We start from the raw sequence: 17,253 nt of genomic DNA, 5'->3' as shown, positions 1-17,253 counted from the left end.
GGGTATATCATTGAAATACTAGAGTTGCAATGGTTACAATGGAGGCTATGTCACTGAAGTAAATAAAACATTCGATAAGAAAACAAACATTTTTGAAATTCCAAATTTTTCATCATCAACATTCTGATTACGTTAAACACAATTTTCAAACAAGAGTTTGTAATTAAGCAAATTGTCCGTAAATTAATGGAAATCTTCATTTTCCGTAAAAAATGAATGATTTTTTCTAACTACAGTGACATGCGAACAACTAAATGGTTACAAAATTCAGTAACTCTAGTATGAAAGGTGAATATAACGAACAGCGATCAATATTATAACTCCCATAAGCATTACAAAATAGAGAGTTGGACAAATACAGGCCCCTGGGTATACCAGAGGTGAAAGTTTTCATTTTGTCTCACTTTATTCAGATATAAAATATCACAGAATGTCATTATTATAAATTTAGAACAACAAATTGAAATCTGGCTTAATCTATAGCACTATGCAGTTATAACAGTTAGCGAATAAGTAACTATGAATAACATGGCATGATGATATAATAACCTAAGGATAACCCATACACCCTTAAATTAACTTATTTCCAATGGGTCCTTTATATATATATATATATATATATATATATATATATATAGATTGACGATCAGATGGAGTTCAATCACATAACATTTATTTCTCTACAGGCTGTTTCGTAAGGGGATGGTTTCCCCTCACTCGTCGGGAGAAAAATGACATCTAACGAAAAACATCCGCGTGGCTGAGAATATGTTACACAGGAACATACTGGATAGTTGCTAAGCATGATTACACACAGGATTGAGTAAATAGAAATTTATGGGAATGACGGCAAGTGCTGACAAGTTCTGAACGCTTATTCAATGAAGATTTTTCGGGATGACATATTATAAAGAATTTCTCTAGAATACAAAGGTTGCACTTTTTTGAAATGTTTGAGTATGATGATGTTTTTCCTAAAATTTCCCACTTGATTTTGTAGTCAATATTTTTTTGAAAACGACCCGAAATGCCGTCTCATCAACCCGACGAAGTCCGAACTCGGAAAAATCAGTAAATCAAATCTACAACGTATTATACAAACAGTAGCGGCAGCCACTAGACAAAAATTATGGCGAAAAACTTTATCCGTAGTGGAATGGTTCGACAGTATACCTGACAAGAGTTCATCTTCATTCATTTGTTTTGATATCGTGGACTTTTATCCCAGCATATCTGAGCAATTACTCCGCAATGCTCTCAGTTACGCATCGAAGTTCCATCATATTTCCGATGCGGATAGTCACATCATTATGCACACAAAGAAGTCGTTATTACTATGTCAAAACGAACCGTGGGTCAAGAAAGAAGCCAAAGAAAATCTATTCGATATTACCATGGGCTCATACGATGGCGCTGAGTGTTGTGAATTAGTCGGCATCTACCTGCTGTCAGTGATCAAAGCCGAGTTCGGTAGTCTATTAAACGTAGGACTATACAGAGACGACGGACTTAAAGCTATACCATCAGGCATCAATCACCGATTGCCATCAATTTCATCGGACAAAGAGGAATTCGTCAAAGCCGCCGGCATATACCAAAAAGCACTTGATGAAAGCGGCTATAAATACAAGCTAACATACGACGAATCAGCCAAAACTAAACAGAACAGCAGGAGAAATCGTTCCCGTAACATCACATGGTTTAACCCCCCATATGATAGTAACGTAAAAACAAACTTGGGTAAACAGTTTATCAAAATTATAGATGAGTGTTTCCCGATAGGCCATGTTCTACGCCCGATTATCAACAGAAACACTATTAAAATATCATACAGTTGTATGCCATCCATGCAAAATGTAATTGACTCGCATAACGCTTCAATCAAACAAGTGCGCCAGACCGGAGATACATGTAACAGGTGTAATTGCCGAAACAAAGACCAATGCCCGCTCAACGGTGAATGTCGCGCCCACGGAATTGTGTATTTAGCTAGAGTCAGAGCCGATCATGGACAAGAATAGAGCTACGTGGGACTAGCAGACACCTAGTTCAAATTAAGATACGTCAACCACACTCATTCATTCCGTAATTCCACGAAAAAGAATACCACTGAGCTCAGCAAATTCATATGGACATTGAAAGACAAAAATATTGACTACAAAATCAAGTGGGAAATTTTAGGAAAAACATCATCATACTCAAACATTTCAAAAAAGTGCAACCTTTGTATTCTAGAGAAATTCTTTATATTATGTCATCCCGAAAAATCTTCATTGAATAAGCGTTCAGAACTTGTCAGCACTTGCCGTCATTCCCATAAATTTCTATTTACTCAATCCTGTGTGTAATCATGATTAGCAACTATCCAGTATGTTTCTGTGTAACATATTCTCAGCCACGCGGATGTTTTTCGTTAGATGTCATTTTTCTCCCGACGAGTGAGGGGAAACCATCCCCTTACGAAACAGCCTGTAGAGAAATAAATGTTATGTGATTGAATTCCATCTGATCGTCAATTTATGTAGCTCCGTGAGGCCACGTCGAGCACTCTAGAAGATTATATCGGAGATTTATCCCAATATATATATATATATATATATATATATATATATATATATATATATATATATATATATATATATATTTAATGCATTCTTTTTTCTTGGTATCGGGGTAGAATAAAGTCAAAAAATAAAATACAATACTCAAACTTTCTAACGAGCCCGCAGGGCGAAGGCGCTATAGATAAAAGTTTGAGTAATTTTGGCAGGTTTTGATTGATAGTTGTACAATGCGTTGAAAAATGACAAGCTTCAGACATGTTTTATAATAAAATACCAAAGTGATAAAAAAAATCAGTATTAAACAAAACTGGGCATGTTATCTGGATATAACCTTTGTCTTGCTGGCTAATAAGGGCTTTACAGCTTCTTCAAAACTTTGCTAAGTTGCAAATTTTTTTGCATCTAAAGGTAAATTATTCCAATCCTTGATAGCATAAGAACAGGTGCTTAAGATGAATAATCATTCCTTGTCGACTGGAGTTATCCGTAGTTATAATCAGTGTGTCAAGAACGACTTAACATTCGATTTGAGACAAGTCAAACATCATTTGGCCCAATGATAGGTTGTAGATCGTTATAACGACCATAAAATTTGCAAAACACTTATTATAAACGAAACTGTTGAAATCCCTGCACCATCAACCTGTTTTTCAATAGCCTGTCTCGATTTAAAAACTTATCATACGCAGAACAATCTCTGATTTATCGAACCAGTTTAGAGATATAAATGCCAAATAGAGGTAATAATGGCAAAAAATCCATGTTATATTAATTGAAATCATAATAACATATAAACTATTAACTATTGTGTTTTATAGTCAGAATTATTTGATATTTGTTTTTGTCTGGGCTTAAAATAAAAATTGATTTGTTTGACGTACTCCGACCGACCCGTGAAATTTGCCCCGACCCGATCATTTTTTCTGCACTTGGAATTTTTTTTATTTTTTATTTTTTTTGCTCCCTGGAAAATAGACATTCTTCGAATTAGTATTAAACTTGATGCCATTTTTTTTTATTTGAACTAGTTGTTTTACAGAATTCTTATCAAAATGTCCTTAGGGTGTCTTTCGGTTCTACTTTCACTTTGATAATGACCATTTGTTAATCCGGGAACTTTTCAAACACTTTTCTATGTGAACGATCAAATATACTGCATCCCTGCTCCAAATTACCACATTATCTACCAACAAGATAGAGCAAGGAGCTACGAACTCCCCCGTTGAGGCCTGATCGTATTTATGTACAAACGTTTGGCCATGTTATTTAGATAAAAAATAACGTGGGATAGCGCACCAAAATTATGCCGGACCACGAGTCGGCGTTTAAGTTGATGGTCTATATTTCTGAAAAGGCACGCATGTTATTTTGATATGGGAATATTTAAATGTTATGACGATTAATAGGTGAACGGCACTTTTACTTTGCTCTTAAACTGAGACACACGAATGGAACACGATCGTCACAACAATTTGAACGATGCAGGGAAGTCAGCATTAAAATAATATTGGGTAATATTAAAACTATCATCGTGCAATTCACTTGGATATTCATGGATCACATTAAAGTGTTTAAGTGATTGCTATTATGAATGTCGGAATCGACCGGTGGAAATAAAAAGGGGTGTTGATTTATTTATTAACAACTGTAAAGGTCCTCATTCGTGACGAATGCAAAACGTCCTGAGTAAATTTCAGGAGACATTAGAAGATTTACGTGTATTATGTACAAAATGAATGTTCTGAACTCTATTCTGCCTGGCAGCGTTATGTGTTTAATGAAAACATATGAATTTTTTAAAATCTGATTTAAAAAAAAAATACCGACCTACCTACCCGACTTGAAAAATGTGGGTCGAAGTACATCAAACAAATTTTTTTTTTAATGATGGCCCTGTGTATTTGCAATACATATAATGTATATACTGTGCATGCATAGAAAGATAGAAAGAAAATAAAGATATTGATATCCATTTTTTGTAATACCACTTGGCTATTCATGTGTAATTCTATGTCATTTGTATTAGTTATTAAGGCTGAAACACAATCAGGTTGGACTATTTTGTGTCACAATGAGTTATCAAGCTTTACACTTATTTTCTTCAAAGTATGTATTTTAACCAACCTTTTTTTTTGTTCTTATGAGACAAATCTTATTTCATTTAGATACTATTAACTTTCCTTGCAAAATTATTTTTAAAAAATCCTTAGTATGGTCATTGAAATCATAATAACACCGACACTATTAACTATTGTGATTTATAGTCTGAATTTCGTATATTGTGTGAGAAGTTGGACTATTGATATATCATTCTAGAAAGATTGGGACAAGAACAAAGTTTCTGAATATTGTCATTCATTCAATTAATTTTATAGGGCTACGGACTCTACTCTGTACATAACATTGTAATTATGCTCCCGATCTTTTACTGTTAATCAGTTCTCTACAAAATTATATGTAATATTACTTTTCCAAGTCCCAAATAATGAAAAAGAAAGTATATTCTATTTTATGAATTAATGTTTTCAAAACTTTTCTTACATAGGGCTACGAACGCTACAAAATATGGGCATTTTTGCACACTAAGTTCCAATTATTTGATACAAAGCAGTAAATTTTCATTGGAATTAACTTGTTAATAGATGTCATACCTGAAATATATTTTTAAAGTGGTTGACATATAGATAACCATACACAATATTTTAAGCAAAGTTTACATATAACCCGAAAAGTTGATAATATCACACTTAGGAGATAATACTATTTCTTCTGTTATTTTGTTATTTTTCAACTAAATCTGAATCTGTAGATTATGAAATAAAATCTATGAAATATTTTTACTACTTACTACTACCATTGAATTTAAATACCTTTTCTTGAATTTCACCAAACCAATAATCTGTACAAGTATATCTAATCAAATTTGACATTGACATAAATCACACCTTCAAAATCATATATAACTTTCAATATAACCAACTCACCTGAGTCATCTTGGTCCATATCTAAAGGTTTTCCCTACATATTCGCATGTAAAACTTTCATCCCTACCGTGGCGCAAGCCTATCTAAGGGACCATGAGTTTTACAAACTTGAATCTGCACTATGTCAGGAATCTTTCGTGTAAATGTAAACTTCTATGGCCCAATGGTTCTTGAGAAGAAGATTTTTTAAAGATTTTTCCTATATATCTGTATGTAAAACTTTGATTCCCTATTGTGGCTCCATCTTACGCCCAGGGACCATTATTTTTAAAAATTTGAATCTGCCTGCGAAGGGACATGGCCTCTCATTTGAACAAATTTCAACGCCTTTCATCCAAGGATGCTGTTGGCCAAGTTTTGTTATAATTGAACCAGTGATTCTTCAAAAGATTTTTAATGATTTTCTCTATAAATTTGATCCCCTATTGTGACCCCATCCTACCCCGGGGCCATCTTATGAACAAACGTGAATCTGCACTCTGTCGGAGAGCTTTCATGTAAATCTCAGCTTTTCTGGCTTAGTGGTTCTTGAAAAGAAGATTTTAAACATTTTTCCTATATATTTGTACCGGGTATATAAAACTTTCATACCCTATTGTGGCCTCATCCTACACCAGGAGGTCATGATTTTAGCAAACTTGAATCTGCACTATATCAGAAAGCCGTCATGTAGATCTCAGTTTTTCTGGCCCAGTGGTTCTTGAGAAGAAGATTTTTAAAGATTTTTCCTATAAATCTGTATGTAAAACTTTGATCCCATACTGTGGCCTCATTCTACAACCGGGGTCATGATTTTAGCAAACTTGAATCTGCCCTATGTCAGAAAGCTTTCATGTAAATATTAGCTTTTCTGGCCCAGTAGTTCTTGAGAAAAAGATATTTTAATGGCCCAACCCTAAATATTATATTTTTGTGTAATTTCCCCTTTGAAGGAGGCATGACCCTTTATTTAAATATACTTGGAAGCCCTTACCCAAGGATGCTTTTGGACAAATTTGGTTAAAATTGGTCCAGTGGTTCTGGAGAATAAGTCGAAAATGTAAAAGGTTTACAGTCAGACGGACAGACAGAAGACGGACAACGGACGATCAGAAAAGCTCACATGAGCTTTCACCTCAGGTGAGATAACAAAAATGATATCTGATTCCATATTAGGTCAATAGTAATTTCCATCCTGATTCCGTACTAGCCGATTAACATAAGATGGAGAAGTACCGTAATAAGTTGTTAGACCTTGTTTCCATTTTTTTGTATATTGATTATGTATACAATACAATTTGTTCAATTGCATTGAAGAACATTTTCTTGATGATGTGGTGCATCTTTCAACGCATCGGATGTCCAGAGTTGTGATGCCATATCCCACTATAAGGGAACAACTTCATCGTAACGAATTTTCGTTTTACTAGTCAAATCCGAAATATGTTTTCTATAGACTGTTTTAACGTCTTGTTTAGGAAACTCTGGAAGGGCTAAAATTTGAAAAGACCACATGTAATTTTTATATAACGCGCGACATGGGCATTGCTGATGACGTATCTGTTTTCCACCACAACCCTTCCAATACTAAGCTACCCGTGCGAGTCCTGCTGCCTATCTCATGTATGTCAATGTCTGCGAAAGATATGCAGCATCTACATTTTTTCTTACTTTCATCACATTTATCGCCTTGAGCTCCTGCGTCACATCCGTTTGGACAACTTCCGTTCACGTGATTACACTGTACCCCATCGCTGCAGCTACCACAGTTCTGTTTACACTCCAGACCGTATTTCTTATTATCACAGGCTGTAAGATACAGTAATTTAATCATATTTATTATTATCACAATATTTCATATTAATTATGCCCATCATGTTTTGTGTGGTAGTGATCTTTAACCTCTAAAGTATTACATATATCGCATATATTTTTAAGATATACAATTGTACAATATATGAATACAATAAACTGTAGTGGCCAATACTTCTAATCAACTTACAATAATGGTTGTGTTTGTTGGAGTCATAGGGATAATTATCATATCATACTCTGTCTCAAGAAGATATTATCATTGTGAGTAAGTAAATCATTTATGATAGTGACATGTGGTGAAGATAACGAACAGTAATCAATCTCATAACTCCTACAAGCAATACAAAATAGAGAGTTGGGCAAACACGGACGCCTTGATATACCAGAGGTGGGGTCAAGTGCCTAGGAGGAGTAAGCATCTTGATCAGGTAAACGAAGTTATCCGTAGTCAAAATCAGTATGCCAAGAACAGCCTAACAATCGCTATGAAACAAGTTAGACATTTTATCCAATGATAGGTTATATTGACAAACAAGATTGCTATATATTCATATAAAATCAATTCACATATGGACCTGTAAGTCACTTTTGCTTCCAAAATTGTAAAATATATATTCGAATTCCGGATGCCTAACGTAAACAGCTTTTTTTCTCTCTAGCACAATACGATTTTAAAATTCACAGTTTGCCTCTGATGGATTTTCAATTTAATTCATATTTGTATTTGATTTTAAAGAACAAAAAGCCCTCTCTCTGACTGATACTGGCTAAAGATACACATTGAAATGCAATATGTGTTTTTCGTCTATCAAGTCATAGCTACACATGTACATTTGTTCTTGATACGCTTTGCAAACAGAGAAATAGGAGGTACTTCAATTATGAAAGAAGGCATCGCTCCCTGAGTTATTCTATCGATATTTTTTTTTGCTATTACAATGTTTGTGAGGAATCATGAAATTAAAATTATATTGAACGCCTTTACACTTAACCATATACAGTACCAAGTGAAAGATCCTCTATAGTCATATTGGCTTTCTGCACTTTTGAAATAGGTCAATTTTAAGTGTGTCAGATTACGCAGGTGTCAGATTAGACAGTGTGGTCTATATTTGCTACACATATATTAATTCCTGGATCAAGTAAAATGATGTGACACTTATGTAATGAACTTGATTCTATCAATTGTGTGGTATGGGTTTGTAATGTCGATGTTGTTTAGACCTGATCAAAGAACACAAGTTTTGTAAATGCACATACATTGTATTTCTAAACTTTCTTTAAATTGTTCTTCCACCCATGAATATAGTACCTTACAAAAAATGCTAATGATTTCCAGTTTCCTGTTTTGGATTAGCTACGCTATGGCTACTGAATGTATCCATGTTATCAGAATAAAATTGTATTATGTTTACAACTAATGTATAAAATACTATAAATGTGGTTATCTATGGGTGGGGCAAATTTACACTACTCACGCGGTTACACAATAGATCCCCCACGTATATAATCATAGATATTTGATATAATGCATATCATATTCAGTTACCGCGTATCCCCCCCCCCCCCCCGCATAATGTTGGACGTGGAAAAACACGTACCTAACCCCTAGCGTAAATAACCACTTTTTACAGTATATCAAAGGTACGCGATTTAACATCATTATAGAGATACAACTCTCAGCATTGTACCGTACTTAACCGCCAATACATATACGCTGATTTTGAAAATGATCAAATTTCTTCGAATTTTGTTGAAATATTATTTTAGACCAGAGTTAAACATGTAACAATACTCACGCTGATCACAGAACGACCCTTTGTATCCCGGAATACATCCCAGACAGGTTCCGTTCACGATGTCACAGTGTTTATCCTGACAGTTCTGGGGACACGGTGTATCACAGTTCTCTCTATAAACGTCTGGTGTAGGACAACCTACAATTGAGTTATGAATTCGTTTTTAAGAATAGGTGTAACGCTTCGCAATTTTTACTTCCATAACATATCCAATCAAAAAAGAAGTGGAAGTTTCTCTTGAAATAGTTCAGCTTTAGTTTACAATAACGTGTTGAACTCTACTAAATACCCTCTATTTTCTTTATAATAAAATCTTGATTACATCAATCGATTGATTGCATGTAAATGAAATACACGCGGGTGTTCCAGGAAACATACAGTCATTACTAACTCAACTTCACCACAATATAGAAATATGCATGTTTCCTTTTAGTGTACTCTAACTTAACATGATATGTTTCGAAATTTCTTTCAATTTTATTTACATTTACTAAATATATAGACTCCAAGTTACAACCACTCGTTTCTTTGTCAAATCAAAAATATTCTTTCTCGTGCTACATAATTTCTGTCCACTTACCGTAAACTTCCACTTCACAGAGTTCGTTGTATGCGTACGGAGAATATCCATCAGGATAAGTGACATTCTGTAGTCTCTCGTTGTAATAAATGACGTAACGTCCGTGTCTAGGACATGTTATGGTTGTCGTATTCGGTATTGTGGTTCTGTTGTACATCGTGTCTTTAAAACACTGTACCCCATCATCTTTGTTGGTTGAGTTCGATATGTGCACCGAGAAACCAAGGAATCGAGCTGTGAAACCATTACTGGAATCTGAAAAAAAAACCTTAATTGCTAAATACGAGGAGGTGAAATATGTATAATGTTTCTTTGATATCACCTATCGCAATTTCTAATTTGTGTATGAAGCTAGAGATATACTCTGATCTAGATGTTTACTACATGATATCTAACTAGCGTAGTACATGTAATACATTATTAAAGGGAAAGCAAAGGCCATTATGTTCACAATCTTTGAAAAAAATAAAAGGAATCCCAATGTCTCACACAACTCATTCTCTATAAGAATAAAAACAATCATGTATTTATCTGCATCTATTTTTTAATTCATACGGTTGTAATCTACAACCTTCGGATTAAACCACAAAAACCGAGGTATTGTGTCACAGCAGGCGTGACACGATGAAGATCCCTCCTTGCTTTAAGGCCGTAAGAGCCGAGCATAGGCCTAAATTTTGCAGCCCTTCACTAATGGTGACGCCTCCATATGAGTGAAATATTCTCGAGAGGAACGTTTAACAATATACAATAAATAAATAAATAAATAAATCAATTAATCAAATTATGTCCCTGATTTTTTTTATTTCCTGGACATTCTATTATACAAGTTGGCACCAAGTGGAACTTTTGACAAATGTGTTGTCATTTCAAAGTTGAGAAATATCATTCATTTATATACGATATTTAGTTATATTAGAAAGGAATAAAATGATTCGGGTTGAGAAATGTTTTCCCACCAAAATGACGTTCGTTATTTCTTTAACATTAATTATGAATAGTTATTGGTTTTATAGGAAGCCCAACGAGGTCAAAAGGTCAGGGCGTAAAATAATATAGGTTATTCAACTTATATTATAGGGTTATTGAACTTATATTGGTGAATATTGGCACTCGTTGGCTGTCAAAATGCACTCGCAAGCTCGTGCATTTTGACAGCCAACGAGTGCCAATATTCACCAATATAAGTTCAATAATCCTTTTATTATATAGCTAAAGTATTTAGTTGTTAAATCATATCCCTTTTCACTCAAAATACTCCAAAATAGACGATAATTCATCAATATTGGCATCTAAGGTGAACGTTTTTGTGAATGGGGATATCATAATTTATATACAGTAAAACATTTCGTTTAAATAAATGAAAATGATATCAAATACCGACTCTGTCAGATTCGGAGGACCGTTGTTTGCCATTTTGGCTTGTTTACGTCGTTACGGCAACGTCAATATTGAACGCTCATACTCGGAATGTTTCGGGCGGTCACAATTTACGCAATGCAAATTTAGCGTTCAATAAATTCTCAATAAATGAACGCTAACATTCTCTAGATTTTACGCAGATTTTATAATAAACTATTTATTAGCTATATAATAATGATAAAAATTCATACATATGGTATTTACCATACAAAAAGTACGAGAAAAATGTCAAAGACGACTTTCAAATGTCATAATGACAAGAAATCAGCAGTAACATTAAGAATGTTAAAAGTCGTATATTTTAAACGCATACCGTATAATTATGGAAGTACATGGACTTTATATTAAGTAATTATGAATGTAAAAAGCAATCCGGAATATAAATCTTTACAAATAAAATGTCGTTATTATTATTTGAGTATATTTAGAATTTTCTCTGTTGTTGCAGAATTTACTTCGGAAATGATTAAAATCACGCTTTCGAACCTAGGAGATATTAAATGTATGTATGCCGACAATTATCCATAAAATCGATTTAGATTTTGGCTGTTGATTTTGTGTACATCTCCAGTTAGTTGTGTTTTCTAATACTGGTTTAGAGATGTGTTATTTATATATACAGAACGTGGACAATGTAAAACTTATACGGTACCAATTTTGATGCACCAGATGCGCATTTCGACAAATAATGTCTCTTCAGTGATGCTCAACCGAAATGTTTGAAATCCGAAATAACAATGAAGATTTAGAACTATTATAGGGAAAAACAGTGTGCCAAAAAAGTGGAGTCAAATTCGTCTAAGGATAAGAGCTATGCGTGAGGGAAATAATCCTTAATTTTGAAATGAATTTCTAAATTTTATAGCAGTAATTAAATATACATCCGTATTTTCAAGCTAGTAGCACACGTTTCTATAATTGATAGGAAATTATAATTTTGTGTATCAAAAGTATGTCAAATGAAAAGATAAAGAAGGAAATTCGGTAATAGACCTTATCATCATCTTTAAAAGTAGTAATATTATGTATTAGTGTATTCTTTTTTCTATTTACTCTATCTTATGTATTTCGTCTTTCTAAATAACAGCAGTTGTTGTGTAGAGAAATTAAATGCTACATCATACTAGTGTCTGTTTCGCTTCATGAATATTGTGCTGTTATTTGATTAACATACATGTATGTTAAAAATAAACTTTCAACGCCTATTTTTGAAAGCAATTCGTGTAATATCAATTTCTTAAAATTAGATTTGATCAAACCTAATACTTATGAAATAACTGGCATTATGGTGTCAGTGTCAACGTCACTGTTGTATTGTGACGTCACATTGATGTTTTTATTTCTTAAAACAATTCAAGACGAAAATGCTCTATCGAACTCGTTGAAAGGATGTATATATTCGCGAAGATTTCCGAGCGAATAAATCACCGCGTTTTAACTCACTGAATAGATCAAATATCAAATCACACAATTACTGATGTTCTATTGATCTCATTTGCTCTTTCTATCACTTTAGTTTTGAAATGATCCCAAATACCACAAAACAGCTGTTTCAAATCATTTCCAAAGCATCATTACCGACGGCCGTGCTTGTTCGTGGCCCTACGCAGAAAAAAATAGTACGAACAATTCATATAGTTACACACAATTTTATTCATACTTATAAACGAAATGTGCTTTGCAGGGCGTTTAAATGATTACAGCAGGTAATTACTTCATCTTCATTTAAAGTATTGCATTTCTTTCAAAACTTTTCTGAGTACTTATTTCGTTGGAGTATACTTGAAATCACATCAATAATCAATGTTATGGATTGATATTACTTGATTTCAAGTAAAACAATTATTATATTAAACAAGCTATTCTTATAGGAATTTCATTGATTTTAAATTAAATTTCTCGGTTTTTCGTGGATATTGTTGGGAGATATGACTACGAGACATTTTGACCAGTAAATATGATAAATATGTTCACATTTGTTACATGTACAATTAATTCAAATAAGAGAGATTTAGCCTGTTGAATGCTTCCTGCTGCTGCAGCTGGAAGAGTCGCTGGATCGTCTATGTATGGTCTGCCAGTCCGGACTGGTTCCTTTGGGAAAATAAACCTTGACATCTCTCTTTTGTTTACTTTTTTAATAGAACAATCATATAGGAATATTTGATTTTGATATCTTCATTTTTATGAACTGTGTGACTTACATTATGTCAGAGGGCGCACTGCTATTTTCTCGCAATTTTATACACAATATCTTCTGGTACTTGTTTATCGCTTTCAGATTCATATATCTGTTTATTTTTCAGATTGAGTTGATACAAAGCTTTTGTTTGATAAATTAATAAATAAATTAGCTAGTATATTGTTTATACTTTAAATTTGATCAATGTTGTTGAAAAGATTAAAAAAAATATTTTTCAATACATGCATCCTATTGATAAATAGGAAACTAGGGTACATTGAGACGGAATGATTTCCAAAGTAGTTCGGAAGGGCTTTATATAACGGATTTTTGACAGAGCTACAGTATATCAAACTAGCAATATGCACCATACAAATGAGATAAAGTCCCATACTTGTAGTTACTAATTACGACGTTCGATATTCTCTTTTTACACCGAAGGATATATTATTAAAGACTTTACCGTATGTCTGATTGGTTCGTAATATAGCTGTTTATAGACGATATACTACCTCTCCCTACCAAGTATCAAATGATTCATAAATCTTACTCCAAGCCACATTGCCCGTCCTGTAGTATATAGTAATGTGGTGTATACTGAGAACACCTTGTAGATCCACCCACCACGTCGCTGTTTGTTTATCATTGCCGGATATCGTGCATTGCCCCCCTACAGCAGACAAGTTTGATTTCAGGCCGTCCACTGCTAGCTTCGCTCCCCACACAGAGGAAATATCATTATAAGAATACAGCTGCTCTGCAACTTTTCCTTTAGCGATGTTGTCTGAAAAATGGATAAAAGTTATGTGTATTTTTCCCACTGCAAGCAGTGATGGAAATGTTGGTGAATCACTTCACACATGCCATAGGATCGTAAAACGGACTTTGGGAAGGTATCTGTGTTTGTAATGGAAACTAAATACTGTGTTCAAATCTAGCTGAAGAACTGCAGCTTTCTGAAAAAATATTGCGATGGATCAGAGAGCTATGGCTTTTGTGTTTCATACGGGGTGTATCTGTAGCTCTCTGATCCGTCACAATATTTTTTCAGAAAACTACAGATCTGCAGTTACTTCGAATCAAATCTTATTCGGATATGCAGAATTACATAGGTATTTGCCATAATGAGCTAGCTATTTTCAAAATAAAATGACTATAATGACACCAAAAAACAACTCGAGTCCGCCAAAGCGTCTTTGAGTATCTCACTTTATGAGGCGGATTCCGTCTGTATATGATATTATATCTTAGGAGGAATAAGTACTTACATTTCGAACCACTACATGGATATCCGTTTTCTGGGTAGTGAAATACGTTAAAAGAATCACCTACTCCAGTTTCGCATCATATTAGCATCTGGTGCATCAAAATTGGTACCATATAAGTTTTACATTATGACCCCTGGGCCGAGGTCTCCGCTGGTGGACTGTTAGTCCCCGAAGGTCTCTACAGCCCAGTAGCTAAGTATTTCGTTACTAGCTTGGAAATATGGATGCATATTTAATTGCTGCTATAAAATTTATAAAATCATTTTAAAATTAAGGATTATCTCCATCACGCATAGCTCTTATCCTTAGACGAATTTGACTCCACTGTTTTGGTACAATGTTTTCCCCTATAATACATGTAGCTCTAAAACGTTATTGTTATTTCGGATTTCAAACATTTTGGTTGAGCACAACTGAAGACACATTATTTGTTGAAATGCTCATCTGGTGCATCAAAATTGGTACCGTATAAGTTTCACATTAGCAGTACTTTTCCTCAGATTCCGTTCACAGAATATGTCTAGCCCAAGCTATAGTTCACTAAGTATTAATTAGGCTTAAGCTGGGGGCGCTTTTTGGCAAAAGTAGTTGTTTGCATGCTTAAACGTACATCAAATGTGTTTTCAAATCTTGCGATGCGCATTTCGATATTTTACGCATCCTTGTGTGTGGCGTCATCAGCTTTAGCCGATTTTTCAACCGATTAGATTTAATCGACAAAAATGCCAATTGTCCAGTAAATGACTTGAAGATAACAGTGTAATAGGGTGTTTTGTACCGCTTACTGGTGCATTAGATGTCAGAAGAAGGGATGTGGACTGAGTTTGATAATTATTTGAAGGAAAGTGTGCGCAAGGACTTTTCCATCAAAAACAGCTGCCCGTATCCATGTACTTTTCCAAAGGCAGTAGGAGAGAGACACAGTTAATATGAGAGGGAATTCTATATACTAGCTTAGCACAGCTAACCCCACAGCACATGTATTCTGTTCTGCTCTTCACCATTTTCCAAAATGCACACCCACACCTTGCTAATAAAAACTGACTTTATACCAACTTATACTTGTGCTCCCGGTTCCTACCACCACAAACATTTACAAAAAATTTCAAGATCGAAACATGTATTTAAAAATAGTAAAATTATGCAATTCCTAACTAAATTGAATTATGATACTTTCACCATAATAATGAACTTACAATATGAAGTACATAATAACGCCGTTCTCCCGATTCCCAGTCACGTGTAGATTACATATTGAATAAAGCATTGTGATTTCTACTTTAAATTTGCTTTGAATTTTTTTTTATTTTTCGAAATGGACCTGTGAGAGTATGCCTAATTGTAAACAATGTAACACACATAATAATATTTCTAATCTAAAAATAAATAATAATTGCACACTTTATTATAGAATTAACACCAATTATTAATGATTGAAGGAAAAGTGCACTCATGAAAATATTTATTGTCAACTGCCGATTTCATACTTGCTTTCCTCGCTACATTCTTGGGTATTCACTTTGCATTTTGTAAGCACTGGTGGATAAAATATATAGGGTTTGAATGTTGAGACTCCGAAAATTTGTCAACATCGACCTAAATGTCGTCTAGAGTGAATTTTAAGCTGGGTTTTTAAAGATATCCCACACTACTTTTAAGATCATTTGATCAAAAGTCACATGTGGCGTCATTGTACCATGTGACTACCTAATTAATAATCGATATTTTTATTGAAATCGGGGCTTACATTTAAAACCGTAGTGTGGTTAATTATCGTTATACTTCTGCAAACTAACTATTAGAATTAATTACTATATGTATAAGAAAAGACAATATGCATATAATTTTGCAGTCCGAGCCCGAATTTCTACGCACGCAGTCGACAAAAATAAATAGGCCTAAAGGCATTGAATTTAATAGAAATTTCGCTTCAATCACTCTTACATTTCCACTTTCATCTATTACTTCTTTTAAAAAGAGGAAGGCGACCGGGTCAATATATCAAACTTTGTAACAACGAAAAATGTCTCCTTTTGACAAGAGGGGTGGGATGTTGCTACATGTATGTGCTGGGTCAGCATTAGTGATCATAAACTAGACGTTTTAGACACTAACTATGTTGTTTAAGTCATTTATATTTTATATCCTATTGTTACCTCTACGCAAAAGGGTTCCTTGCTGCCATAACAAATTAAGATTCTAGACTTAGACTTAAGCTACGACAATCTTAGTTAAGATTTGCTTAAGTTCGTTTTGTGATCCATTTTAAGTCAGCAATCGTAACTACGTTCAATCTTAATTTAAAGTCAAATTTTTGACTAAACTTTAAGACAGTTTCATGATCCCGGAGCCTGGACACCTTATCCCACCTCTGGTATATTCAGGGGTCTTTGTTTTCCAAAGTCTCTATTTTGTATTGCTTATAGAAGATTTGAGATTGATCACCTGCCATTTAGCATTATTATATCCTTTGTTTTATGTGATGTTTTGTATGAAATTTGCGACGAACGGATATTTTTAATTGATTGCCTGCAAAATTCGGTACTTCTGGAAACTTGAGTGGCAAATGCGACCCTTGCAATTATGAATATGTTAAACCAGTGGAGGACAACTCTTACAGCAAGGACTGTGTTGTTGTGGCGAAGGCTGCTTTGTTCCTT

The 17,253-nt window shown here is 34.1% G+C and overlaps 1 protein-coding gene and 1 long non-coding RNA gene across 2 annotated transcripts in view; one reads left to right on the top strand and one right to left on the bottom strand.

Annotated features, from left to right (window-relative positions):
* LOC125661593 (receptor-type tyrosine-protein phosphatase epsilon-like) overlaps positions 1-17,253 on the bottom strand; it is a 95,454-nt gene that overhangs the window by 22,055 nt on the left and 56,146 nt on the right. The window contains exons 2-5 of the mRNA XM_056146970.1: positions 13,876-14,109; positions 9,722-9,976; positions 9,142-9,279; positions 7,199-7,336 (exon numbers count right to left, since the gene is read on the bottom strand). Of these exons, the coding sequence (XP_056002945.1) occupies positions 7,199-7,336; positions 9,142-9,279; positions 9,722-9,976; positions 13,876-14,109 (765 nt within the window). The remainder of the gene's footprint in view (positions 1-7,198; positions 7,337-9,141; positions 9,280-9,721; positions 9,977-13,875; positions 14,110-17,253) is intronic.
* LOC130049430 (uncharacterized) lies at positions 657-5,355 on the top strand. Its single transcript, XR_008797924.1, has 2 exons — positions 657-933; positions 1,105-5,355. It is a non-coding gene; the product is annotated as an uncharacterized LOC130049430 (long non-coding RNA).

Source organism: Ostrea edulis, chromosome 8, assembly GCF_947568905.1.
Source record: "Ostrea edulis chromosome 8, xbOstEdul1.1, whole genome shotgun sequence".
In the NCBI taxonomy this organism is placed as follows: Eukaryota; Metazoa; Mollusca; class Bivalvia; order Ostreida; family Ostreidae; genus Ostrea; species Ostrea edulis.
This window is presented reverse-complemented; position numbering and strand designations above follow the sequence as displayed.